At 46.0% G+C, this 27,825-nt stretch overlaps 1 protein-coding gene across 1 annotated transcript in view; it reads left to right on the top strand.

Annotated features, from left to right (window-relative positions):
* The window catches only part of LOC146299804 (AT-rich interactive domain-containing protein 1B-like), a 129,587-nt gene that overhangs the window by 10,039 nt on the left and 91,723 nt on the right, over nt 1–27,825 (top strand). Inside the window, exons 2-3 of the mRNA XM_084676204.1 lie at nt 9,356–9,550; nt 20,642–20,782. Coding sequence (XP_084532330.1) covers nt 9,356–9,550; nt 20,642–20,782 — 336 coding nt within the window. The remainder of the gene's footprint in view (nt 1–9,355; nt 9,551–20,641; nt 20,783–27,825) is intronic.

Genomic DNA, 27,825 nt, shown 5'->3' with positions numbered 1-27,825 from the left:
TATACCTACGCCCTGTCTATTCCCTGTGGCCTGCTTCCCTGCCCCTGTCGTGTGCACAAACTACTGGGGCAGTGGGCACATCAGAAGCCATTACGCATAATGGCCTTTTTCACCGCATATCATTCGCTGTGTTATGACACTTATTTTATGACTGCTTACATATCAAATATTTAAATAAACAGGAATACGAGGCAAGGTAGGGGGAGGTGTTGGGGGGGGTGCATTAATTTCCGAGGTGACAGCAGGAAAATAGAGGAAGTAGCGATGGGGATAGGGGTGGGGGAAAGCGGGCGGCAGGCGCAGGGAAAGATAAATTCTTTTCTTGGCTCCAATCAAAGTGGGAGGAGACGTTTTTTTCCCGCTTACGCCACGCAGCGGCTGTGGCGGGCGGGCGGCGGCAGAGGTGCCATCCGTCAGCGTTTCTCCCTGAGCGCAGGACGACGTTCGGTGTGGGCCCCTGTTGCTCGTAAAAGCAACCCAGCATCGTGTACCAATATCAATCGCATGCCAAGGAGAGAGGGAGCGGGACGTCAAAAAGGGAATATAACACAACAATGTGTGGTGGAAAAAAAGAGAGAAGAGATGAGAGAAGAGGGGGAGATGGGTATGAGGGTTGATTTATCTGTTTCCTAGAGAGAGAGAAAGAGAGATTCTGAAAGAAAGGGGAGAGAGATGGGGGGATTTTGAGAGAGAGAGAGAGAGAGAGAGAGAGAGAGAGAGAGAGCGTTCAACAAGGTCTTTGGTTCTGGCACAGCCCTCCAGTCTACCGCCGGCGATGGTAGGAGGCCCATTACTGTCAAGCTAATCTTAAAATAATTAATTGCGAAGTCGACGCTTTTTAAAGAGTATTGTAATTGAATCCTAAATTAGGCCTGGGAAAGAGGACACGTCCTGCTTCACTGTGAGTCTGCTCCCATTGCCCCCCCCCCCCACACACACACACACACCCCGCGCTCTGCATGCAACAACAGACGTGTGCATGCAGGACAGGAAAAGGAAATGGTAATGAAATGCATATTTGGGGAAAATGGCCCATCTATAATTTAGTGTCGCTCTTTGAATTTGAATGATGTGTGTGAGCACTGTGATTTATTTTTTGTTGTGGAGTGGATAATTCTGTCAGGCTAGGCTTTTATTCTTGTAAACAAATGTGGGGAAAAGGGAGAATAAAAGTCGAATGATAAAGTAAACAGAATGGAATGAATAAATTTAGCTTGTGGCATGAATAATTTGCAACAGGATGGAAGAGAGGGAAACGCAATGTTTCCTGGCAGAGATTGACATTTTTCTCATTCTGTGGCTCATGACTAAATTGAGAGATACTGGTGGCCAATGGGAGGTTTTCTGTTAAGCTTATGTATTTTCTTATACTTTTCTTAGTTATGTAGTGTACACATATACTTGAACTGTATCGACAGTACATACATTTTCCATCGCATCCACACACACACAAAACCAACTCCAATGTTTATCTACGGTACCTTCCTCCATGGCTGAGGAAGAAAGAATCTTGTAAAAGCAGCTCAATGTGCTTCTACTTACACCGCTGCCTCCCAGATGGGACTGACTGCTCGACCCCTACAAAATGGGTAAAACTCGCCAGATCAAAGCCCTGGGAAGAGGGTCTGCCCCTCATAAACGTCTGCCTCCTCTGTGATTTGACGAGAAGCCTCAGAAGAAAGATGGTTAAGGGTCTGAGGTCAGCTCAAGGCTTGCAGTTCTCCAAGGAAAAGATGGGAACCATCCTCCTGGAGAGCTTCTACCATGTCTAGCAGTTTCACTGTCTTTGCTGTTCAAGTGCAGTTGTTGTGTTGTTTGGTACTGTTTTTGCCATTTTCTTCATACTTGCCCAAATGTTATGACTGAACCTATGAATTATGTGATGAAATTGAACAATTATTGGAAGGCTTCACATGTTGTGATTGAATCAGGGAGTCCTCTCCTACCATATCCTCTCTATCAGTTATCAGCAGACAAGGCTGAGAAGCTCCAGCTGAATGTTCACTGTGAGAGACTCTCCAACAGCCCGCTTCCCCAGGACATCTGGCTGCAGATGTTACCAGGCCGGAGCCAAGCTCCACACGGCGAGATAAAACAAGACCTGCTGGTACCACTGACAGATTAGTTTGAGCCTCTCCTGGGAAATATGTCCATCACTTAATCTGGGCTGGGCTATAATGAAAAAAAAACACAGCAATAAAAAATGGGCCGAGCTCTTCGGTGTCTGAAACAACTAAAACAACTTTGCTTATTTTTTTCAGGTAATTGCGTATCTAGAACAGTATGTTTACTGTGTTTTTTAGCCTGTTCAACATCCGTTCTGGTCAGCAGTATGTTTTGTAATTTTGTCAGATAAAAAAAAACTATGAGAGTGGCCAGGGGCTATGTCAATTTAATTCCAGTCCAGTCAATTTAGTAAGAACATTTAAATCCAAATGCTTAAATAGACAATTTCGTCAATAATGATTTCAATCCTCATCTGTGTAAGATGGGGTACATTTTATGAGGATGGACTAAGACTGGACAGAGAAAGGAGAACTCTTGCTTCTCCTCTCTTGTACTCCTTCCTGGGTTTCATGGTGTCTTAGCAACTAATCAGAAATAACCTCAATTAGGAAATACCAACATTATAAATGTTGAGTAACAGATATTTTTTGTAAAAATACAAAGGATTCCCATTTAACATAAAACATAAGATTTCATGAAAAGAATGAGCAAATTATTTATAATGAGAGTACACTCAGATTATCCTGAAGTCATTGTTATCCTGAAGCTCTATCAGTCTCAAGTTAAAGGTGATTCTTAAACTAGATAGGACCAAGGTATGGGTCTGTTGTCTAGCCATGCATTAGAGGGCTTCAGGTCTGGGCTTCATTGATCGTTCAGCTTCACTACCTCATGTTCTCATCCTCCACCCTGATTGATTCGGAGGCCTTAGGAGATTGGAAAAGGCCCGAGCTGAGAGCCCTTCCCCTGGGGTGGCCTGCAGAGGCCGTTGGGGTCACAGGCAGCCTATTTCCGGGGTTGTCCCCAGGTCAAGGAGCCTATTCGGCCCGGGGCACACAGACATTAAGGGGACAATCAAGCCCTCCTGATGCCCTGGCCTTGTTCCACTTGGGGGAGGGAGGGAGGGAGGGAGGTTCTAAGACTACCCCCCCCCCTTTCCAAACTACACACAGGAGATTGGGGCTAGGGAGGCTAGAGGGTATCACACACACATTAAACACCAAACACACTCCTCTTTTGTCATTGGACACAGACACACACTGTAACACACTAAAATGCCCCCCCCCGGTTCTTTCTAAACTATGTGTATAGTATTGTTATTTTCCTCTCTTGCCTCCACATCTGTATTCTCCCGCCATCGATGCAACAGCAGCACATTACGCATATGACAGTCACAGGGGGAGGAGAAGAATAAAAAAAAAAAAGAAAATGAAATCCTTTTTTTTCTAATTAACTTTGTAAATTTCCTGCTGAGCGATCAGACAGTTGCCCATGCCTCGTGCGGAGTCCGATAATGAAATCAATTTGGTTCAAATTGTTTCAGGTGACTTTTAATGAGTATCTAATAACCGCCCGAGGATAGAAGGTCAAGATATCTGTTTGTTGTTTTTAAAGTGATGGATCGAGCCACTGTAGAAATATGGGCATATCCAGACGACTGGGCCGAGGTCCAACACAATGGCCAGGGTGTAATACCCTGTAGTTTATGGTGAATCACATTAAGCTACTATACGACTGTTTGACCACAGTTGAGACTGAGGGCAATGTAATTGTTGTAAATGTGGTGGTTTTTATAGACTAACACATTTGTAAATGTACACATTTGTCTCTGTCTTTTTTTTCATGGATTACTAGACTTTTACCAAAGGAGTATTTGTAGTCAACATACAGAACCTCCTTTTGGCCTGAAGAAAAAAAGATACAATATTTTAAATCAACCACCCTTTGAACAGCCGGATAGCAGTTCACTTCCTTGTCCTCCATAGTTAGAGTTCTAGCAAATAGCTTGTTTAGTTTTGCCTTACGGGGCAGACTAATGGATAACAGAAAAAGCCCCTTAGGAGTCTTTAGAATCATTTTGGTGCGTCCGCTTGCTTAATATTCACTTATGTATTTTCTTCTCCCTCTCTGAACACATTACGGTGAATAACCATTGCTAATTCATAAACATACCCAGCGATTCAGCTTCATTTATGATTATTGGAGCTGTAAAACACTGTTCCCCTCCATGTCCATTCTATTAGCTAAGGTGGTGATTTCCCTGAATAAGTAAAATTTGCTGCATATTTAATATCAGTGTTATGGTAGGGCCGAATCCACCTGAGTAGTGCTTTTCCTTCATGAACCAAAATACTCTCCTCCCTCCTAAGGGCTGTGTGTTAGTTTTTTATTTGATTTCTTTGTCTTCATATTGTTGCATAATATTGCTGTTGAGTTCCCAGGCTTTCGGTTTGGTAGGGAAAGTGTGTATGTGTGTGTGTTAATGTGTGAGGGAAAGTAGAGCTCATTCTTCTCGTGCTACCGCTCCCCTCAGATGAAACCGCTCAGTGCCGTCTTGCCTCCGTTTCCCATGGTTTCTGCAGGCAGGAAGTAACTAGCACACACAGTGCTACGACACGGGAAAGCCATGGTCTAGAGACATCCTGATCTACTGAGGGACAGCCATGGTCTAGAGACATCCTGCTTTTCTGAGGGACAGCTAGTGTCCAGGGACATTTTACAGTACATTTCATTCCTTTAGCAGACACTTCCATCCAAAGCGACATACCAATAGTTTACATACAAAGTACTTCAGAATATCAAGGATAGGAAGTGTATAGTTCAAACAGTTAGCTTGGCCCACTGACAGCCAGGGTCCAGAGTTAGACTGCGTGTCGATACCACCCATCAGGCATTAAGCTACACTGTCAAAGTCCATACCATATGTGTGATGATCAAAGTCTCCCTGACCCGAGTGCTGTGTGATTTTGGTTCCACAGTGGTAGAGAGAGCAACGGATGTATTCATGTTGATAAGAACCGACAAGGCCCACTTTATGTATCTGAGAAGCAGCGATTTAGCTTGTTGGCAGTTTTACGCTCCATGCTGTCCCCAGCCTGTCCCTGTTCATTGTCAGCAAACAAGAGTGTTTTATTTGTTTTCCTTCTCTAATGGCGTGGTAGCGTCGTGTTAGCCTTGTCTCCTTTCGCTGGCGAGCATCTTTTTTTCCCCCTTCATGTTTTTTTCACCTCTTTCTGTCTCAGTCTCACAGGAGGAAAAGGGTTCCTGCCACCTCCTGACCCCAATCTCACTTGAGACAGATGAACCCTCCCTCCCTCCTTCCCGTCCTCCTCTCCTTTCCTCCAACCTCCATCTCTCCTTTATTTTCCATCCTAATGACGTCTGTGCCTTAACCGTGTGGAACAAAACATGTCTGTCCACCTTTCCATACGTGCACGTCGGAAGGGAGGCAGGGGAAGAGGGCGTGTTTCTGAGAGCAAGGCAGGGGGTGTGGGCGCGTTGTAAATATTGGTGTCAAACGCGGAGGGCACTCTCACAGATCGCTGCCTCAGCAGACGAAACACCAGAGAGCACAATTACGCGCATGAGGCTCGACACAATAGCTGATGGTCCGCCACATGACAACATCCTCTTATCTGTCCTCCCTCTCGCTCTGCCCCATTCTTCCTCTCTTTCTTTCTCTCTCTCTCTCTCTCTCTCTCTCTCTCTCTCTCTCTCTCTCTCTCTCTCTATCTCTCTCTCTCTCTCTCTCTCTCTCTCTCTCTCTCTCCTTTCTCCTCTCTCTCTCTTTCTCTCTCTCTCTCTATTAGTCTTTCTCTCTCATCCTCTCTCCATACACAGTGCTAAACCTCTCCCGTTTGTTGTCTCTCTCCCTCTGTCTAGCTCTTTTGGATAATTTCATGCATCTCATTCCTCGTCGGCCTTCATGCCTTGCTGCCTGTGCCACCTAGGACTGTTGGGCTGAGGAAAGGCAATTTGCCACACCGTAGGTCCCCACGGACCACTCCCACTCCCAGCCCACGCTCACTAAGAGACGTCTGTTGTAGCTACTGGATGAGATTCTGTCATCCTACAACACAAGGATGCTCTTTGAATTCGCCCCTGAAATGCCTCCCTGTTTACACGGGAAGAGATGTAGATTATGAAGATAATGCCACAGTGATTGCTCTAGTAGTTATCCTGACACAAACAGGACTGTGCCGACTGTACACACAGAGTGACAATGTCAGTTGTCGTGACACAAACCAGGAAGGCTTGACGAGAGCATTGTAACGCTATCCACGTGTTTTACCTTTTGCCTGTCATTCCATGCATTGGGTAGCTCCAGTATGTAGCTCACGAAGGACATGGGAGTGAACGTGCTGTCTTGTGACTTGCTCTCGTCCACGTTGTCGGCCAGGGAAGAGTTAACACAGCCGGCCCCCCTTCTCTTGATGACATCAGTATTGTCTTTGCATCCATGAAATTAATTTCCTAATCTTAGTCAGCAGGAGCGGGGAATTTGCACACATTAATATGGAACTCGATCTACACTTCCTCCTCCCCTGCAGTCTCTCTATTTCTGTCTCTCTATCTTTTTCCCTCTGTCTCTCCGTCTCTCTATTTCTCTTTCTCTCTCTCTTTTTCTCTCACTCTCTGTGTGTCTCTCTGTGTCTGTTTGAAACAGCAGGCCCAAATCGCTTGGGTTTCAGGCAAAATGCAAACCTTTGTTCTGCAGGCATCGGCAGCAGAGTCCTGTGGTGCACCAGGAACGTTGCGCTAGCCGACACACAAAAGGAGCTGGATTGTTTGATAGAACTGCGTGCATGTTGAAGGTTTATTGTCATCTGTCAGGCTGCAGCTCAAAGTGCATCTTCCATGGAGCAGTAATTACATATATTTTGACATAAAACATACTGTAATAATACAGTACAGATACTGTACATGTCATAGATGTCAAGTTACTGTGAACGTTGCATTTCCGGTGCATTGATCCCAACAGAGGAGTTAGAGTTGTCTTACTCCTGGGCTGACTGTTCGGAACTGGCCTTAGACCCAGGGTCAACGGAGAGATGATAAACACAAGTTTTGTGTGTGTGTGCTGCTCTGTGTGTGTGTGTGGGGGGGGGGGGGAAGGAGGGAGGGAGGGAAAGAGGGAGGGAAAGAGGGAGAGAGGGACAGTAAATAACGATGATAAAGGCTTCTTAGAGGCAGGTGGTGATTTGGTCATCTTGTGTGAAGGACAGGGTGGCAGTGGTCACTGAGACAAGAAAAATGTGTGTGTGTGTACGTGTGTAGTGTGTATTTGCATGTGTGTTTTTGATTCCTGGCAGAAAGCAAATGCACACACACGCACTACTCAGACACAGACTACTTTTGTCTCATTTTTGTGGTCTTTCTACACAGGGAATGTTTGGAGTGGTGGAAAAGACATTTAAACGATCAATAAATCAAAGATTTATCTCTCGCATTTAAATGGAATTAGAACAATAACCATTTGCTAATAATGTTTTATGTTTATTTGATTTTGATGTCTGAATGCTGTTGTTTTACAATCCACGGCTCTCAATTTTTGTGGCAAGTATTGTCTTCGCTGATTAACAACGTTGCACATTAAAGTGAAAGGAGTACAACCATTTTGAAGTCATAAAATTATAGTCAATAGAAGTCTGAAAAGCAATTTAACAGGTTTCACCCCATAGTAATTTTGCCCATGTTCCTTTTTTAATAGCTTTGTTTTGCAATAAGCTCACGAGAGTTGGGAACTGCAGGGGAGTTCATAAATTGAATTTCAAATTTAGCTTTGAATTAGTATTGTCTCCAGCACCTCAGTTGAATGGCAAGCCCAGATGCACACAACTGGAAAAAAATCATCTGAACAAATAAAACAGTTTTAGTATATTCCCACTACTTTTATATCTTCTGTCCCTCGTGGCAAAAAACATGATTTAATTCTTATTATTCATCTTTTTTCAATAGTGCAGCCATTTCTCCAAGGGCAAAACATTATGTTTCAATTTGTCAAATTGTAGTTTTTTGGGAGCATGAGAGAGATGTTGGTTATATCTCTAGAATGGGACTGCAGCGGGCTGAAATTACATTTGTTGGAACTGAACATGACAACATTGGAAAAGAAAGAAATTGTTATCCCTCAGTTGGGAAATCTTGGAAACTGGATCATAAGTGCCTTCATATGTATATTGTTATGTTTTCGAGTGTGTGTGTGTTGTGTGTGTGTGTGAGTGTGAACCTATGTATACGTCACCATATCCTGATGGGGTGAAGACCTAAAGCATGCACCTGTACACTTGTTAATTTGCGTGTAATGTATGCTCACAGTTGGGCTTGATTGCCTTTCTGTTTTCTATTGCCAAACCTTTGAATTTTTTTTTGTGTCTATACAGCTCTTTGAGTGTAGTAGTCCGGCTTTTGTGAACTTGGCAGCGACACAAGGGGATTTGCTTGTGTCGTGTTCAGCATTTTTTGGCGACAGGGGAAACCTCTTGAGAAGGATTGGCAAGGGGGAAGGGGGGGAGGGTGGTTGAGAGAGGAGGAGGGAGAGAGGGATATGACCTGAATTGTGTCCGATATTGTCAGTGGCACAGTGCCTTGTATTTGCAACGTTCAGAAAGCAGTGCCTTTTTGCCACAATTCCACTCTAATTAATGGAAGTGTGTGTGCACGCTGTCAGTATCTCTGAAAGAGAGAAACATTCTCAGGGGTGTTAGGGTAATGACCTTTATGCCAAAAAATGAAGGACTAAAAAACGTCACAAACAACACATGTATCAGACGTACAATATGGAAAGTGAACAACTTTTATCATAACTCACAGACTGTAAAGTTCACTAGTCCAGCAGCTTTAAGCCTGAGGCCTGTGCGCCTGGAGGCTCTTTCCAGAGCCCCATTCTGAGGCTGAGGCCGCACCGAGTTGGGAATGAGAAGGTATTGTTGAGGGAAGGAGGGAGGAGAGGATGAGTGCAAGCATATCCCTGTGCACCTAACTGAGACAGACAGTAGGAACAAATGTCATAAATCACCCATGATCCTTTGCATCAGAGAGAGAGAGTGAGAGGAGAGGTGAGTGGGAGAAGTCTCCCTCCACATGATTCGCCTGGCAGACAAGCATGGCGCTATGGGTGACGGGTTAGCATTAGGCCTGACACAGCGAACCGGAATTTTCCATCATCTCCTGGGACCTGAAACACCTTAAAAGGATCTGAAATTCTTGAAAGGAATGAATTGCTCCCGACACTTCAGTTTCTTTCAGGTTCACTGTATGACGGTTGTTCAAACAAACAGACAAAGTATTTTTGGAGCTTCTAGGCCCCTGAAGTTCACTCCAGCTCACCTCATTGCTCTGTCCACAGGTGGGGTCAATGGACTTCATGGCTATGAAGCGCTCCCAGATCTATGGGATGGCCAACAACCCATACTCTCAACAGCAACAGGGTGGGCCCTACCCCAGCCAGCCATACGGATCGCCCTCTCCACACCGATACCCAATGGGGATGCAGGGGAGGGGTCAGGTGGCCATGGGCGGGATCCAGTACACTCAGCAGCAGGTATGTCTATCTCTGCATTCTCTCATACAATTCTCACCCACTATGAGATCAGACTAACAAATGCTTAAATGGACAATCTACCCCAAAATTTAAAAGTACATATTTTCCTCTTTGCCTTGTTAGCAGTTTGATGTTGGAAACTATTATCTTTCTACCAAACTTCCTACGTGAAACTGCTCGCAACAAGGTCTGTGGACTATCTTGAGCAACCAGGTCATTTCTGGAAAGAGTAATTGTCGTTGAGTTTTCAAATGTGTTTTTGGGGGCGCTTTGAGCACCACAAGCCGAGTGCCATAGAGTTCCTCTACTTTCAAGAGAAGGCAGACATCTCTGCGGCCGATATCTCTGAACCTCGGCATCTCACACCAGGACAATCTAGATGGATAAGTGGCACTACAGGTATGAGGAAAAATACATAGTTTACATTTTTTGGGGTGGACTGTCCCTTTAACTGCTGGTTCATGTGTTTAGCAGGGTATGCCAGAGGAGAATATTATGTCAGGTGTGTGTGTCTTGTGTGCCTAAATGTGCCTGAGTGAGTACCTTGTACCCCACAAACAGAAAGTGTCACAGATATCATAAATGATATCACAATGGGATATTTGTCGCTCCTTTCGCACATTCTCAAGCAGTTTCCCTTGAAGGGGTTGGCATGTTCAATTTCAAATGTAGCCCTAAAGTGCCAGGCATAGACGATGGCGTCCTCCCCGGCACTGGCATCTGGAAGTGTCATTGGTGTTGATCAATGAACTCCCCCAAGTCTCCCAGTGGAATAAGACACTTTTGATGTCTGCATGTGTGTGATGATTAAACCCAGCACTGGAATGCTTTCTCTCTGTGCAGTAAACATTTATCCCAGTCTCCAGAGCCAGCAAACATCAGACCCAGAGGAGCTACAGTCAGACACATACAATAGGGCTGTGTTACAAACAATAGTGTTTTTGTCTGTTTCATGGACTCAAAGTAAATCCCATTTGCAGCATGTGTTTGTGAGGCAAAGTGGGGTTTGTGTATGTGGTTGTGTGTATGTGGCTGTGTGTATGTCTCAGTGTTTCTGTTTATGTGCGTGTGTAAAGAGAGACAAAAAAAAAAAGAGGCACGCAGTTTGTGGATATGTTCATCAGGAAAATTCATACTTTTCTCATGTGTGTGTGTGTGTGTGTGTGTTTGTGTCTGTCTGGCAAGTTGCAAACCAGAGCTTTGTCTCTGAATTGACTGGGAGAGTATTTCCGTGAGCTTGGTTTGCTGTTAAAAGCGTGGCTTTGCCACTAAAGCAGGCCATGCTATTCTGGTATAAGCGTCCCCTTGCCATTCAGCTATAATTAGCCTGGACTGTTGGTCTAGGTTTGAATGCGTCTCGCGAGGGCTCTATTGCACATGGTACAGCCACTGACAGCAGTGAGAAAGAGAGAGAGAGAATGACAGATGGATGGAAAGATGGACGGACAGTGTTGTGCCTCACTATAAGCATATGCCTACACACTTTGACACACTGTGTCTTTCCCTCTTTCTGTCTCTCTTTCTTGCTCTGTCTCTCTCTCTATTTCTCACTTGGACACACACATGCACACACACACACACACACACAAACAGCAGTGTACAGAGACGTTCCATTGTGGAGTCTTAGCTCAGTGCACAGTGATCCAGTGAGTTAACAAGGAAATGTTCCCTTGTGCTGTATAAACCATTTTCATCATTTACCCTCGCTTTCTCATGTTCAATATTAGCTCCCTGCGATATTAGTCTCATTGTTTTTCCTGTTGGGAGCTGGGCTCCAGGCCCTAGCTAGCTCCAGTGTCTGGGTCTGGGCTGTAGACTGCAGGAGGACACATCAGAGACCACAATCAAGCTGCAGCTCCACTCCGCTTCTGGCTCACGATGATGACATCAGCATGCTTTCCACACAGGCACCAGGCAACACGGGCACGGGAGTATTTATGTACACACACAAACGTAAATGAGACAATCTCATATACTGTTCCCACATACACACTCTCACACACATACACACTCAAACACACACACACTCTCACACACACACTTTCTCCCACCCGTACACACACATCCGGAAACAAATTCCAGTAATTTTTTTGATCTTGCGAAAACTCAGACACATTTCACGAGGGAGAAGGACCGTGGGGCCAGCAATCTCAGAACCGCCACGCAGCATAATTAGAGAAATAAAATTATTGTTGTTATCCCTGGCCGTGACCAAGGGAGCAAGCTTCTAAAGTTCTAATTATCTGGTACTGACATTAAAGCTGAGGCTCCAGAGTGTATTTGTGAAATAAAACTGGCTGAAAGTAATGAGTTTATAACTGGGGAGACTAAACCATTTGTATTATTTCATACATAGGCATGCGTCTCGGACTGTAACAAGCTTTACTAATAGAGAACCGTCTGATGATGGCTGAGCGTGTAGTACTGACACTCTGAGCTGAGGCTTTTAGTTGATATACAACATGACAGGCCCCTGATGATCCCCCATGATGCATTGTGCTCCCAGCAGGATGCTCTGTGCAGCGTAGATGGATGTGCTGGGGCGTTGCCAGGCAACGTGGCGTTGTGGACGCAAGCGGGTGTCGGTGACACCTGTGATTCCCTGTTGGCTGTCATCTTTTGTCATGGTGTGTGTGTGTGTGTGTGTGTGAGAGCAGTTATAGAGCTGTGTGGTCAAGCCCTCTGTGTAAGGTTATGCTATATGGAGTTTAGTCAGAATCACGCCTCAAAAGAAGAAGGAGGACTCACAGAATGATCATTGATTCATTAAAGTAGCACTCATATCAAAGCTATCTGGAATGAACTTTTAAAACAATTACTAATTTCTCATTTTTCTATATTAAAAAGCAGCCTGACCAAATCCATTTTGTGTTTGGTTTTCCCCCCTGTCTATCTCCCATACACAACCTGGCTGTTCAGTTGGCCAGTCGTCTGTCTTTAGAACTTAACCAACGCTGTGCCTCCTCCTCTCTTCTCTTCTCACTCACCATGTCTAGATGGGATGCACTGGAGGATTTCTCTGCTGAGTGTCTGTGTGTGCATGTGTGTCTGTGCACGTGTGTGTGTGCTTGCGTGTCAGAGACAGTGACGGGCTGTGGATGAGACCCTCCCCAGGTTGTCTGCCCTCCCTGGGGGGGTTGGAGTTGCCCTGACCGCCCCCCTGACGACAGCTTTGAGCACCAGAGCGAGGCGCTGGGAAAATAAGGAACTAGAAGCTCCTTTGCGTAGGGCTGTTACATGCACACGCACACACACACAGACATACACATAGACATGCACACACACTCACACAGACACACACTCCCATGAACACACACTCGTAGATATGCTTATGCATACCCACAAACACCTGTCCGGTGCACCTTGCACCACAGTTAAACCAACAAACCGAAAGCTCTTCACTTTAATACCGCCTTATAAAGCATGGGTGCTGAACTAAACAAATGGGGTTTTATCTCAGAACAAAAGACCCCGTCCTTAAGCAACTGTGGGGATGTGTGTGTGTGTGTGTACATCAGTGGATTGACGGGAGCCTAGGTCCACGGGAGGCAGAACAAACAGATCTCAGGGAGGTAGAAGAAGCGACCGGTGTCTGATGACAGGACGAGGACGACATTTTGTTTGGAAGTGGAATGAACTTGAAAGCAAAAAAGGCTGCCAATTCCAACTGTAATTTCCTGTGATGTCAAAGTTGGCAGACAGAGAGGAAAAGAAATTTGAAGGAAACATTAGTGTTTGATGTGAAAAGGGGAAGAGGGAGAGGAAAAAGATTGCCTGTGAAATGAAAGAGAGAGACAGAGAGAGAGGAGGGGGGATGTGTCAACAAAGCCAGGGAGAAACCATCACTGGTGGTGGCCACATAGCTCCTACACACTCAACCAAGTTAATAGAATCCAACAATTTAAACTCGAGTGCAGATCGCCTGTGCATGTCCCCGGTTTCTCCGCCAGTGTAGACGACCCTCAGGCCAATCAAAGATCCTTTTTCTTTACTAGCGTCTCTTTAATTCTCCCTCAGAGCAGACTCCAAGTCAAGCCCCCTCCATTTCCCACCTTTGTGCAAAATGTAACCTCGCCACAAACCTTTTCCTGTCTCGCTGTCCCCGCATTCCATAAAGAGACCTGTTTCTCCACTCTGACAAAATGGGATCTCACCACCTCGCCGGCCAAACGGGTATCGACTGTTGGGAATTAGATGGGTAATTTATGGCATTGATTGAGCCCTGTGCTTCCGTCCTGCTGAGGTACACTTGGAGCCGGCTGGACCACTTAGAAGCAGAGCCGGCTGTCTGTGGGGTTAATGCACCAAGCGCTGGTCAACCTGACGGATGGCCCACAGCCTGAGATAAATCACCCCTCCACCAGAGAAGAGAGAAAGAAGAAGGGATGAGGGGAGGAGAGCAGGCAGGGGAAGAGGGCCAATGGGGGCTAGCCTGGCAGGCCAGTTTTTGAAAGGCTTTTGAAATGTTGAAGCCTTGGTCTTCAAAGCCCCCCCTCCCTTCACACACTCTTCCAACAGACCTCCACCCTGTCACTACTCCGGGACCCCAGGCACTTCCAGCGCACAATTAAAACAGAAGACATAAAATAAAAGGAGCGAGGGATAAAGGGAAGGAGAGAAGAGAGGACAAGGATACGGAGGGGCTGATTAATTAAGGTTCCTCTCACTGCAGAATAGATGAAGTTTCAGGATCAATTAATTAGTGAGGTACCCTGAGCACGTCAATGGCTCTAATAGCTTACTCTCATTTGTAACTTTTATTACCCCACTGTTCCACAAGCCTCAGCCAATCAGCCGTAGCCACAGAGAACGGCATGCGTCCATTAGCCGGAGATAAAAACGTCCTTGTACGTCATTCGTTACCCGAGCAGTTCATCGTTTCTCCTAACTCAGTTAGTTGATTTGAGTTAAAATCTATTGTCAGTCCAAGGCTTGTGTTGTAATTTTTTTTATTTTCTTCATTGGCTCAATATAAAAAAAACAATCTTTCAAAGTTACTAAATGGGGTGCTGAGGAGAATTTAGGGGAATGCTTTCTCCTGCTGTGTAGGTACTGGAAGCTGTTGACAGACTTCAGTTGTAGTCCATGTTGCTGGATGATAGGTAGGTGTTTTGCCTGTCATAATGGTACTTGATTCAGAGAGTTTACTGTTCTGCCAAACACTCACTGTCATACATTGAACTGCCTTTATCTGTGCTAAACTCCAGCAAATGAAAAGACATCATGAAGATGTGTGGAGAGAGGGAGAGAGAAGCCAAGCAGGTTTTTTTTTATGCCGAGTTGGAAGGATTACTCTCCTCCATTAATTGGCTCTCCTGAAATTCATCTTCATTTCGGTCCAGATTGGAAGAAGATTTATACAGGTCAGGTCTGCCCCATCATTTGTACGTTTGTATTTTACCTCAAATAGAGCAGCAATTCCTGTGCTCTATTTGGGCTCTTGTGTACTCTGTAGACTGAATACTTTATACATCCTGGTTATATTCCACTTTCATATATCACTAGGCAACTTGACAACGTTCCTTTTTGAAGCCCCTCAAACATCACACTGTACACCGGGAGAGCTGGTTTTGTCTTATTTCCTGCCTTTCGGATTCAACAACATTGAAGCCTTTTTTGTCTCAGACACACTCTGTCAGTTTCACGCAGGTTATAACTTGTAGCGCTAGATATAACTTGACAGGTCACAATGTCACTGCCAAGGCCGTTTCACATAACTTTATTGACACTGTCAGCATGTATAAGGGCTAATCAAGCGCTGGTGGATGTTCCAGGGGATTCTGAAGGATAATGTCATGTCCTGATGCTAACCACTAAGAAGGAGGTGGAGTCTTGTAACTAGCGATGTGTGGTTAGCATTCTCTTTATTTCTATGTAATTGACATGACTTCTACAAGTTAAAGCTTGTCAAAGCACAGTCTCTAGCTGTGTGTGATAGGAGATATTTGCAAAGAAATTCCATCCAGTTCTCATACTGTTTTGTTTTGAACAAAGATGCATTTTTCAAGTAGGGAGGACACTATGGGAATTGTATTTGTTAATGATTCAATAATTCATGTTTTTTTTGCCCTGCAGAGATAACCTAGAGTTGTTGTTTTTTCTCTTTCTTTCTTTCTTTCTTTCTTTCTTTCTTTCTTTCTTTCTCTCTCTCTCTCTCTCTCTCTCTCTCTCTCTCTCTCTCTCTCTCTCTCTCTCTCTCTCTCTCTCTCTCTCTCTCTCTCTCTCTCTCTCTCTCTCTCTCTCTCTCTCTCTCTCTCTCTCTCTCTCTCCATTCCTCTATCTTTATTCTCAGGTCTAGATTCAGCCATAGAATACCTCCCATACCCTCTCCTGGATCACAGGCTAAATTCTAAATTCCTCTTCCCCACAGGCACTATCTTATTCAGGGTCATCCAAGAGGAGAATGAGACCATTTTCTCCACATGAATCAGATTTGCTTTTCTCTCGCTTTTTTCTTCTCTGTATCTAATGCTCTCTGTTTCTTTCTTTCTTCCTTTTTTTCTTCCCCCCCCCTCGCCTCTCTCATTCTTGGCCTCGGATCGGGGTCAGGAGTTTAGTAGGGGAAAACATTTGAATCAGTGGCACGGGCCCAGAACCTAGCAAAGCGGTGTTGTTCACACACACATTACAGAGCACATTAACCTCGCTTTCTTCTCAGACGTCTCCATTACAGCTCCCTGCTACAACCACAACCACCGCAGTGCCAGTTAGCAATAAAAGGCTCCACAATACACCAGGCTGGCTTTCTCCTTCCATCGATTGAAGAGCCTGGTAATAGAAAGGGCAGGCAAGAGAAAGCGGTGGCAGACAGAGATACACAAGCATATATACACACACACACACACACACACACCAGCCCTCAGATCCAATGACGACAGATATGAATATGAAAACATGCAGTTCAATCAATCAATGAAATGTCATCAACTCTGCCACTCAAACTAGGATTCATTCACAGGCCCTCTGAATAGTTATTTTTCAGAAGCTGAATGTAACTTTTATAATGCCAAAAGGTCAATAAGCACCAGTATTGCAGCATAATGTCATGGATTCGTATTATTCAATGAACACAGTGGATGGATTGTTGTATTGTAATGGAGGGTCTTTTATTATGAAACTATTCTACATCACATCTACTGTAAAGCATTGCACTCATGACATGTGCCCTGACATACCAACATTTAAGGCGTGTTTGTTATGTTACTGTTGAGAAAGAGCTTCTAGGTCTATGGAATTCCAGTCTCATTTCACTCCCTCTCACCGACTCTCTCTCTCCCCTACTTGCGGCCTACGCTCGCCCTTTCTCTTTCGCTCTCATTCTCTCCTCTCTTTCTCTCTCTTTTTCTCTGTATATGCGGCTTTCCAAGGACAGTTCATTCTTGAGGTGTCAAGTGGCTGGTGTATGGAGAGTAGAGAGAGGGATGGAGAGAGAGAGAGAGAGAGAGAGAGAGAGAGAGTAAGGATCAGAGGATGCAGACAGAGCCGAGGTTAGTCACCTTGGGAGAGACGGCGATGTAATCTCCCCCTCCCTTATGTTTAATCATGAGCCTGGATTGTTGATCGCCTCGGCGACTCGCATCACATTTAGGGGCTCACCTCACCGCGGCGTAAATGCGTACGTGGGGAAATTAAAAAAAGCAATAGCAGCGCTATCTTAGCATCACTATCGGCCTAGCTACAATGCTTACCCATAGAGGGAGGCTAGATAGCATCGCTAGGAGTGGCGTAGTCGGCTGATTTGTTTCGTCTTAAGTGTACCGATAACCTTTGCTAGACTCTACACTATGAGCCTTACTCAGTAGCGATGGCTTGTATGCTAAAAAGGTACTGTAGAGACAGTCAGTGGATATTCATGTGGCATGAGGTGCAGAGATAACCTTTAGTGATTGGGTCTTGCTTTGAATCATGGGTAATGTAGTCAGTGTTGTTCGTCTGTAGCTTTTGTATCTTATCGCTTTTTTGGGGCCGTGAACGGATCTAAAAGAGTCTTTCTCTCTACTGCCCCTCTCCGGTGTCTCAGTCGTCTTCTCCCCCACTCTCCCTTAGCTCTCTGAAGTCTCTTCACTCCTTTCCCCCTCTACCCGTTTTCTACTCCATCTAACCCCAGCATCTCCTTTTTCTCATGTCACCCAAGTGTCCTCCCATCTCTTCCTCAGTCCTTCACTCCATCCCTGCTCTCTCTCCCTCCGTCTCCCTTCGTCGCTGCTGTGACTGCCAGGCTGTGATCCGTTGCGGGGGCGTTAACAGCGCTAGTGTGCTAATGCTAATGTGCCCCTCTGTATGCCTGTCATGTCTGTTCAGGCTGCTTACCGCTCCAACACCGCTCTGGTTGGCTGGATCCATATGTCACTCAAATGGGCTTCCTGTGCTCTGGCAAGGGCCCGGTCGCCAGCCAGCCGTATCACCACGGCGATAGAATTATGAAAATGCCGTCCATGCTCATTGGCCCAATTGAATTACAAGCTGTTTCTCTCTTTCTCTCTGTCTGTCTCTCTTTCTCTCTGTCAGTCTCTGTCTCTCTCTCTCTGTCTCTCTGTCTCTCTCTGTCTGTCTCTCTTTCTCTCTGTCAGTCTCTGTCTCTCTCTCTCTGTCTCTCTGTCTCTCTCTGTCTGTCTCTCTCTGTCTGTCTGTCTGTCTGTCTCTCTCTCTCTCTCTCTCTCTCTCTCTCTCTCTCTCTCTCTCTCTCTCTCTCTCTCTCTCTCTCTCTCTCTCTCTCTCTCTTTCACACACACACACACACACACACACACACTGTCGCCTTCTCTGAGGGTTACCGTGGCGGCATGTCTGTTTCCATTGACAACGGGGGGATATTGCCAGGCTTTGTTTTCACAGGACTTTTGTTTTGATAGATTTTTGACGGATTGCTTGGATTCCTCTGTGCATTGTCCCTGTTTTATTGGTCTGTGCTTCTGTGCTTGAAGCGTAAGCCCCTGGCTTTATGACAGCAGACTTACATTATACAGCCTATTATTATTTGCTTCACAACATTTTAGGGCTTTGCTACAGACAGTCATTTTTTCTGCAGCGTTTCGTACCATTTGACTGTGTTGCCAACTTGTTTCATGTGTGTGTGTGTGTGTTGTGAGAGAGTCAATGAACAGATTTTCAGCGTAGCCATATTTCAGCTGGTACACCCATCCAGGCATGTTGTCATTCCTATAAAGCAGGCTGCCCACTGTCTGGATGGCGACTTACCTAAACACACTCTGACAGGCTGTTGCTTGTTAAGCTTTAATTCCTCTCCCTCTGTCTGCGCAGCGCCTGGCTTCGGCACGGAGGAAACAGCCCACGTCTGTCATGGCTGGATCAACATGGCGGTTAATCCTCAAATCAGAAACCTGTCCTGTTTCCTAGCGCCCAAAGGCGAGGGAGTGAAGTAGCATCGACGTGGTATTAGGGTGGGAGTCTGGTGTACGTTGTGAGACGAAGAGTGAATGGTCTTTAAGATGTTAGACATTTGTGTGTGTGTGTGTGTGTGTATGTGTGTGAGCCGTAAGACTGAATGCAGACAGAACAAGGAGTGTCTCATTAGGGTCTGCAGACACACTGAGATCAGCCTGCTTGGCAGTGGGGTTAATAGCCTGGCCCTGCTCATGCCAACATCACCACTGGCTTCATTACTGCCAGCCACAGCAACACACATTCACACATGCACGCACACAAAAAACACACACAAAGATTACACACACAGAATACACGTACACACATATGCACTCGTAGCACATAGCACACAATAGACTTACATACATACATTACACCCATCAAATATATACACGCAATGGATATATACAAACATCTCACCTCTTGGGTGCACTTCAAAGCCTTGCCATGCCTACTAGTTCGGCTTCAAAGTGCACTAGTTCTATTTCTCCCTCCAGGACTCCTAAGATTTCAGACATTTTATGGAGACATTTCAGGCTGGGCCCTCACTGCCTAACAGTTGTAGTAAAGACTAAACTCTGAATGCACTGCACTTGGACCCGTCCCAGTCATAACAGAGAGACTGTGTTATGTGTGAGCTGAAAGTAATATCATCATACCATAAAAAAATCCTTGAAATTAAAATTACATTTTATTGTTTGGTGCCTGGATATGTCAGGAAGGTTTAAAACGACGCGTAGCGTGTGTGTGTGTTTCTTGGAGTGCGTGTTGAAGTATTTAAACTGTCCAGTTACACCCCCGTCTGTAGGACTTAACCAAGCATTGGCTTCTGCACGCGCTCAAATTGCAGCTTATGCCATGTTTAACGAGACCGCGGCCAAGGTCTTGGCCAGAGCTGTAAACGATTAACAGAAAACATGACAAGAAAATTGGTGAATGTTTAGATTTCTGGGGCACAGTAAACCATGTTTTGTGTGTGTGTGAAAATGTGTGTGTGAAAATGTGTGAGTCATTGTTTGTGGGTGAGTGAGGAATATGCTACGTCAAGGCCAGTAAAGCCTAATGATGTGAACCAGTGTGTAATAGACTCTGAGCCAGTAGGGATGCCCGGCATATGAGCTTGATTTGAAACTGCTCTTTTCTGGAGTGGTCTATCCTATCCACATGTCCCCTATTACAGTGATGGCCTGGACTTGGCTCTGTGTCCCTTTCCCAGCTGTGTATGTGTGTGTGTGTGTGAGAGAGAGAGAGAGAGAGAGAGAGACAGAGAGAGAGAGAGAGAGAGAGAGAGAGAGAGAGAGAGAGAGAGAGAGAGAGAGAGAGAGAGAGAGAGAGAGAGAGAGAGAGAGAGAGAGAGAGAGAGAGAGAGAGAGAGAGAGAGAGAGAGAGAGAGAGAGAGAGAGAGAGAGAGAGAGAGAGAGAGAGAGAGAGAGAGAGAATGGGAGAATGGGAGAATGGGAGAATGGGAGAATGGGAGAATGGAAGTTTGGCTGGAGACTGAACGTGCAGATTTTCTGACAACTTCCCCCAGTTGCTTTCAGATGGAATGTTGCCAAAGTCTTGTTCTTTGTTATCTAATAATCCTAGATGAATAAAAGATGTTGTTGGCTGGCCTGTTAGCCTGATCTTCGACCTGTTCTCTGAGTCGCTTTTCTTACAGGAAAGAGAGGAGCCTGCTGTTAACCTTTTTGTGATTGGCTCTTTCAGCAGGTCCCGCCCTACGGTCAGCAGGGTATGGGTGGGTATGGCCAGCAGCAAGGAACGCCCCCATACTTCACCCCTCCCCAGCAGACACCTGTAGCCCCCTCGCAGCCCCCCTACCTGCAAACTCGAGGACCACCCCAACAGGTGAGCACTGTTCAACGGTTTCTGATAAGTTACCCACATTATTCTTGAAGGCTATTTTTAACTATTTCTCCGTCTGTGATTTCACACATGCACACACACACACACACACACACACACACAATCAAACAAACACACACACTCTTACATACACACAGGAAATACACATTATGCAAATAAAAACATTTGCACATCTACCCACGCAATCCAGTGATCATTTACATGGTATTTTTCTTCCCTATGCCTGTCCTTTTTGTGGGAGATGCATGTGTGAGTGATCCAAGCAGCAAATTGTGTGTTTGAGATGAAGTATGTGTTCTGGGAGGGGCTGTCCGTGTGTTTAGCCTCATGGTCTGTGAAGCCTGAGGACCAACCTAGTACAGCCTGGCCTGACCTGGCCTGGCCCAGCCCGGACAAACACTCTGGGGACTGGAGCAGGAAGGACAGAACCACAGGATGGGAGAGAGGAATGAAGAGAACGAGACATGGGTTGAGTTTAATCAAATAAAAGGGGTTGGTGGACGGGGGTCAATGGGTCCTCTAATCCATGGAAATAGAGATTCAAAGTGTGTGTGATTGCCTGGTCCTGAAACAGAGTGGGTTTGTGGGAATGGGAGTTCACAAATTCCACTGGCAGACTAAGGAATGTTCTCTGTCAGATAAGTCTGAGAGAGGATGAGTAACTCTGGCTGAGGCTAAACTGCTTTGGATTACACAACCCAGCTGAGGTTTTCTCAATGATGGCTGTGAGGTCTGTATCATGTCACCCACTCCATCGCTTCTCCATTTCTCAGGATTTTCTAGCCTCGCTTCTCTCTGTTATGTCTACTTGTTCCTCTTATTCCCTCTCCTATTCTGTCTTTCCCTCTCACACTTTTTTCCTACCCTCGTGCTTCCTCTCTTTTAATGACCTTTAGCACTAACTCATGTCGCCCTAGCCCTAGCCCTAGCCCTAGCCCTAGCCCTAGCCCTAGCCCTAGCCCTAGCCCTAGCCCTAGCCCTAGCCCTAGCCCTAGCCCTAGCCCTAGCCCTAGCCCTAGCCCTAGCCCTAGCCCTAGCCCTAGCCCTAGCCCTAGCCCTGACCCTGGTCTGGCTGCTAGCTGTCCCAGGTCAGACCTCTCAGTTTTCAGGAATCCTGATCCAGCTTGGCCAGACCGAAGGCCTGGTATTACTCTTACATGCATTTCTGTTTAGCACACATTTGTATTAGGAAAGATTCATAGAGTTGTGAGGGAAGGATTGCCTAGCAGTATGTGGGTGCGAGTATGTGCATTGCACATGCGGTTCTGTGTGTGTGTGTAAGCATGTGTATGTGTGTAAGTATGTGTGTGTGTGTAGTTGTGATTCAACCCGTCAGGGTTAATCATGTCTCATTTCAACTGAGAATCAGAGAAAAAGGTCACCGTTTGACCTTTTTACATCTCGAAATTGCTGCTGTGTGCTCAGTAGATGAACACATACTCACAAACACACGCACGCACACACACTCCCTCACTCACAAACGCACACAGATACACACACACTCACACACACGTACACAAAACATAAAACACAACCGTTTAACAATGTTGTTGTCGTTGTGACCCTTTCTGTGTCCCCTCGTTACACAGTGAGAGTAGGGCTTTCTAGAGGTTTCTGTAGTATAGTCATCGCTCTTCACTTCCATTAGTCCAGGTGAAAGTACATCCTTAAGTTGATTGAGTAATTTGAGGTGCTGTGACACTGCATTCAGAGGAAAATGTGCAACCTTTCTGAACGTGACATTTCAGTGAAAAGCCTCGACACGGATGTTTTACTGTGAATGAACTGTAACGTTTCCCTGGGAGAGAGAACAATCAGTCTCATGCCTGGTTCCTAGAGTCAGGTGTCAGGTGTCAGGAGTCCGGAGTCGCATGGCTGAACGGTGAGGGAATCAGGCTAGTAATCTGAAGGTTGCCAGATCGATTCCCGGCCATGCCATATGACGTTGTGTCCTTGGGCAAGGCACTTCACCCTACTTGCCTCAGGGGGTGTCCCTGTACTTACTGTAAGTCGCTCTGGATAAGAGCGTCTGCTAAATGACTAAATGTAAATGTCCATGTAGATTCACATTGTTGTGGTGTTGCAGGGGAAACTGGGAGAGTCTTTAGAGGCATCCCAATACCTCACCCTCTGTCTCCCTCTTTCTCTCTCCTTGGGCACCAGACACCTGCTTCTGTATTGCACTCAGTATTTCTATATGTACAGTATGTGTTTGTGTGCATGGCCCTGACAGCCTACAGGTATAGACACATTTCCTGTGTATCCAGTGCTCTTATCAGTGGAGGTAGCTGGTTGTAAAAATGGCTGGAGAAAGTGAGTATCTGAGGGTGTTGTCTTGTTGGACTGGGAGTTCACAGTGGGACCACGTTGCTTTCGAGATATGACTCTGTTACCAGCACAGCCTGGAAAAATGCCTCAGGCAGAAGTCTGTTGTATCTGAGGAGTGACATAGAAAATGAAACAAGTAAGGTTATCACCTAAACAAACATGGAGCTGTACATTGACATGACATGAACTTTCCAGTACGTGTAGACATTTTGAAACTAGCTGACTGTTCAGACATGATAGTGCACCCATTTTACAGTCATTCTATACTCGTTCTTCCGCAAACCAGGACGTTTTCAATTCTTCATAGCCCTTCCACACTGTCTATGTTCCTCCTTCAGCTCTAACTGTTTCCTGCTTCTCCTCAGCTGGCCCCTGTAGGGCACCCCTGTAGGGGTCCAGCTGCTCTCAGTTGATTGGATGAGACAACCTCCGTTACCCACATCCACAGAGATGCTAGCATGAGCTGAGAGGATGTGCTGTAGCAATGTGTAAAAACACCGCTGCGTCAGAGAGAATTACTTGTGGAGATGATGAAAGTTTCACAATCACTGTGGTTGTGATTTCAATTAAAAATCCCAGTGTCTGTCAGTAAATCGATATGTTGGGATAGGCAACTAATATCCTGATATGTGGAATTTGAAGTAGCTCAGTAGAGCAGAAATGTGGTGGTGACTGAGCCATAATCTACTGTAACACCTGCTGTCTTGTGATTCCATTATGGTAGTAACTAGTTGTTGGTCCAACAAAAGAGACATTGGGATGTTGTGATTTCCTGCAGTACATGACTGCTTCCTGCTTCCTGCTTCCTGCTTCCCGTCGCTGCTGCAGCAGGCTGAATCTGCAGAGTCCCCCCCCCCCCTTTAATGACTCAAGGTTAATTAAAACACTGTCCCATTCAGCCGTCACACCCCCGGCTTTATCGCCACGGTTACCGGCCTTCAGCGGCCCGCCTTAATCAAGGACCCGCCGATAGCACCCCCACACACTGGAGGCTGCCACGGCAACAGATTCGGAGGATGCGGGGGGGTGGGAGTGTGTGATTGTGTGTGTATGGTGGGGTGCAGGAGAAGGGGAAGAGGTTGGTATGATGGAGGTGTGTGTGTGTGTGTGTGTGGGGGAGGTGCTGGGGTTGGGGTAGTGGGGGGTAGGGGTAGGGCCATTCAAAGTTCAATGTCATTAATTGGTCAGCATTTGAATATTAGCTAAGAAGTCTGTTAATTAACTGCATAATAAAAGCTCTGCCATGGCTCGGTTTGGGGGAAGTGATGGAGGGATAGAGAGGGAGAGATGTAGAGAGGGAGAGATGTAGAGAGGGAGAGATGTAGAGAGGGAGAGATGTAGGAAGGGAGGGCATATGGCAGAGAGAGCCGGTGCAGGGTGATAAGAGAGGAGCCATCCGTGGTAAAGGTCTGGCTGGCCTAATTTGCGGCGAGCTGCTTTAATTGTCATAACCTTTTAAATGGCATAGTTTATCGGAGTCCTCTAAATGTCCCTGCATATCGCCAGGCGCCAGCTCCACGGCAACCGCCGGCGCACTCCCATTGGCCGCCACCAACGAGCACTTAAGCCTGATGAGTTTTTGGAGAGAAAAAATAAAAAAGGCCAGAGAAATTGTTAGTTGGATTTTATTCTCTCCAGGAGAGTGAGTGTAAGTAGGAATGTGTGTTTTTGTTAATTTGATGTTCTATTGTGTGTTTGTGATATTTTTTTTAACCTCTGCGTTGACTGGCACTTGCTAATTGCTTGACTGTATACCACAACTTTTCTTTTTTTGATTCATGTTTTGTTTTTGCACTGTGCTGCAATTCAAATGCAAATAGGCCGTGGAGAGGTGTTTTGGAGCGTCTAGGACAGTCATAATGGTTCCGGAAGGGCGAGCAGTTAGCACACAGCACCCTGGGGGCCTCATTTAGCCAGTATTTGTTAGAAATGCCACCACGTTTGTTTCTGGAAATGTTCTTTTAAAGAGATACATTGCCACACTTTGAATTTTAGACATTCAAAGATGAGTCTGCCACCAGCTTACCATTGTTCTCCCCAACCTTGAACAGAAGGGGAGTGTGTGTGGGAGAGCGAGGTTTAATTTAAATATGTATTCCATAAGCCCATGAAGAGCTATGGTCACAACACAGGCAGTAATGTAGGGTACAGGGGACTGAAAGGGGTGTTGGTGTGCATGTGTGTGTGTGTGAAGTCAGGATAACAGAGTGGCGTCTCATTTGATATTCCTCTGCAGAGGAAAAAACGTGTGTGAATGAAAGCCATGCCAATGACATCTGCAGTTAATGTAGCTACATCAGAGATGCTCCCTGGGGAAGGAGACCTGAAAAACTGATAGGAGATCATGTAGACTGGATGATGATGGTGGTGGTGATGTGTGTGTATGTGTGTGTGTGTGTGTGTGTGTGTGAGAGAGAGAGAGAGAGAGAGAGAGAGAGAGAGAGAGAGAGTGTGTATGTATTTGTGATAAAAAGTGTGTGTGCGTGTGCGTCTGTGTGAGGTAAGGCTGTTTTGGGTGTGTGTGTGTGCGTGCGTGTGTGCGTTTATGTGCGTGCCTGTGTGTGTGTGTGTGTGTGTGTGTCATCTCTGGGGGGTGCTAGTCCACTCCTGTACCTGCTTTGTGATAAAGGTCAGAGGATTGCTTTGGTGAGAATCCAATCTGAAGGACATTGTAGTAGAACAGACCTGTACAAATGGATCAATTAAGATAGCACTGAAGTGGGGAGATCCCCGACTGTCACCAGTCTATGTGGTAGACTGGAACACACACAAGCACACACACAAACACACACACACACACACACACAAAGACATCTCATGATTATTGACTTAAACTAACCACACAGCATGCAGTAAGGTTGGCTACAATGTACATACATTGCACATTAACACTTTCTGAGAAGTGCTTTTTTTTATCACAGTCTAATATTATACAGACATTTTATTGGATTTACTTTGTATATTGTAATACTTTTTGTCAGTGTTAACAGTTAGCCAAACAAGTCCCTAAAGCATTTCATCAACCATGTCCTTTATCATACCAGTACGTGGGATTTAAGATGCCAATTTAGTTAATGTGGAACGCATGTGATTTCCCTGACTCCCCTTTAATAAACAACCCAGCACCACTCCTGCATCTCCCTCCCTGCAAGGTTGTTGATTGGTTCAATTATGATGGGTCCATTAGAAATGCCATGGTTGTGCCTGCTAATGACGTAGGGGACAGGAGAGACATGGATACTGGATGGACGCTGAGTCTTTCTCTGTAGTCTGAAAAAACGATGACAATTTACTGATTTTATTCATTCCAATTCAATTCACCGAACACAAAAAAATATATTTAGGTTAGGGACTCACAAACAACATGGAACACACACCCATGAAAGACTGAAATAAAATAATAGTAAAAACACAATCAGTCAATAAATAAACACAATCAACCCATAAATACCCAACTTTTGCACTTAACACACATGATTAAACTTTTATCCCAAGCAACATACAGTATAAATAATGCATACAAAAAGTACAGCAGAAAATCAAGGATCCACAGTATTTCAGTGGTTAGATCCAAGAAACTTGTTATTACACCACCTCACTACCACCACCACCTCACCACCTCACCCTCACCACCACCACCTCACCCTCACCACCACCACTGCCTCACCACCACCACCTCACCCTCACCACCACCACCACCTCACCACCACCACCTCACCCTCACCTCCACCACCACCTCACCACCACCACCACCTCACCACCACCTCACCCTCACCACCACCTCACCACCACCACCACCTCACCCTCACCACCACCACCACCTCACCACCACCTCACCTTCACTATCACCACCTCACCCTCACCACCACCACCACCTCACCACCACCTCACCCTCACCACCACCACCTCACCACCACCACCACCTCACCACCACCTCACCCTCACCACCACCTCACCCTCACCACCAGCTCACCACCACCACCACCTCACCCTCACCACCACCACCGCCTCACCACCACCACCTCACCCTCACCACCACCACCACCTCACCACCACCACCTCACCCTCACCTCCACCACCACCTCACCACCACCACCACCTCACCACCACCTCACCACCACCTCACCCTCACCACCACCTCACCCTCACCACCACCACCACCTCACCCTCACCACCACCACCACCTCACCACCACCACCACCTCACCCTCACCAGCACCTCACCACCACCACCACCTCACCACCACCACCACCACCACCTCACCCTCACCACCACCTCACCACCACCACCACCACCACCACCTCACCCTCATCACGACCACCGCCTCACCACCACCACCTCACCCTCACCACCACCACCACCTCACCACCACCACCTCACCCTCACCTCCACCACCACCTCACCACCACCTCACCACCACCAGGCCGGGGTAATCAGTTCCGGCCGTCCTCCAGGGACCAGCTGGGACGCTCCAGAGCCTGCGGGGCCCTTTCTGACAACGCGCAATTAAGCTTAATTTTTAATGAATATTAATAGAATTAGTGGCATATATAGCGTAGATGTTCTCCTTCCAAGGTGGGGGAATGACTCATCCATTTGGTAGTCATGACAATCCTGGCACGAGGGAGGAGAGGAAAGGGGATGATGAAGGAATATATGTATGTGTAAATATTATATATATATATATTTAAATGTAT

Source organism: Hypomesus nipponensis, chromosome 3 (assembly GCF_054491055.1).
Source record: "Hypomesus nipponensis isolate SF chromosome 3, ASM5449105v1, whole genome shotgun sequence".
Classification (NCBI taxonomy): domain Eukaryota; kingdom Metazoa; phylum Chordata; class Actinopteri; order Osmeriformes; family Osmeridae; genus Hypomesus; species Hypomesus nipponensis.
This window is presented reverse-complemented; position numbering and strand designations above follow the sequence as displayed.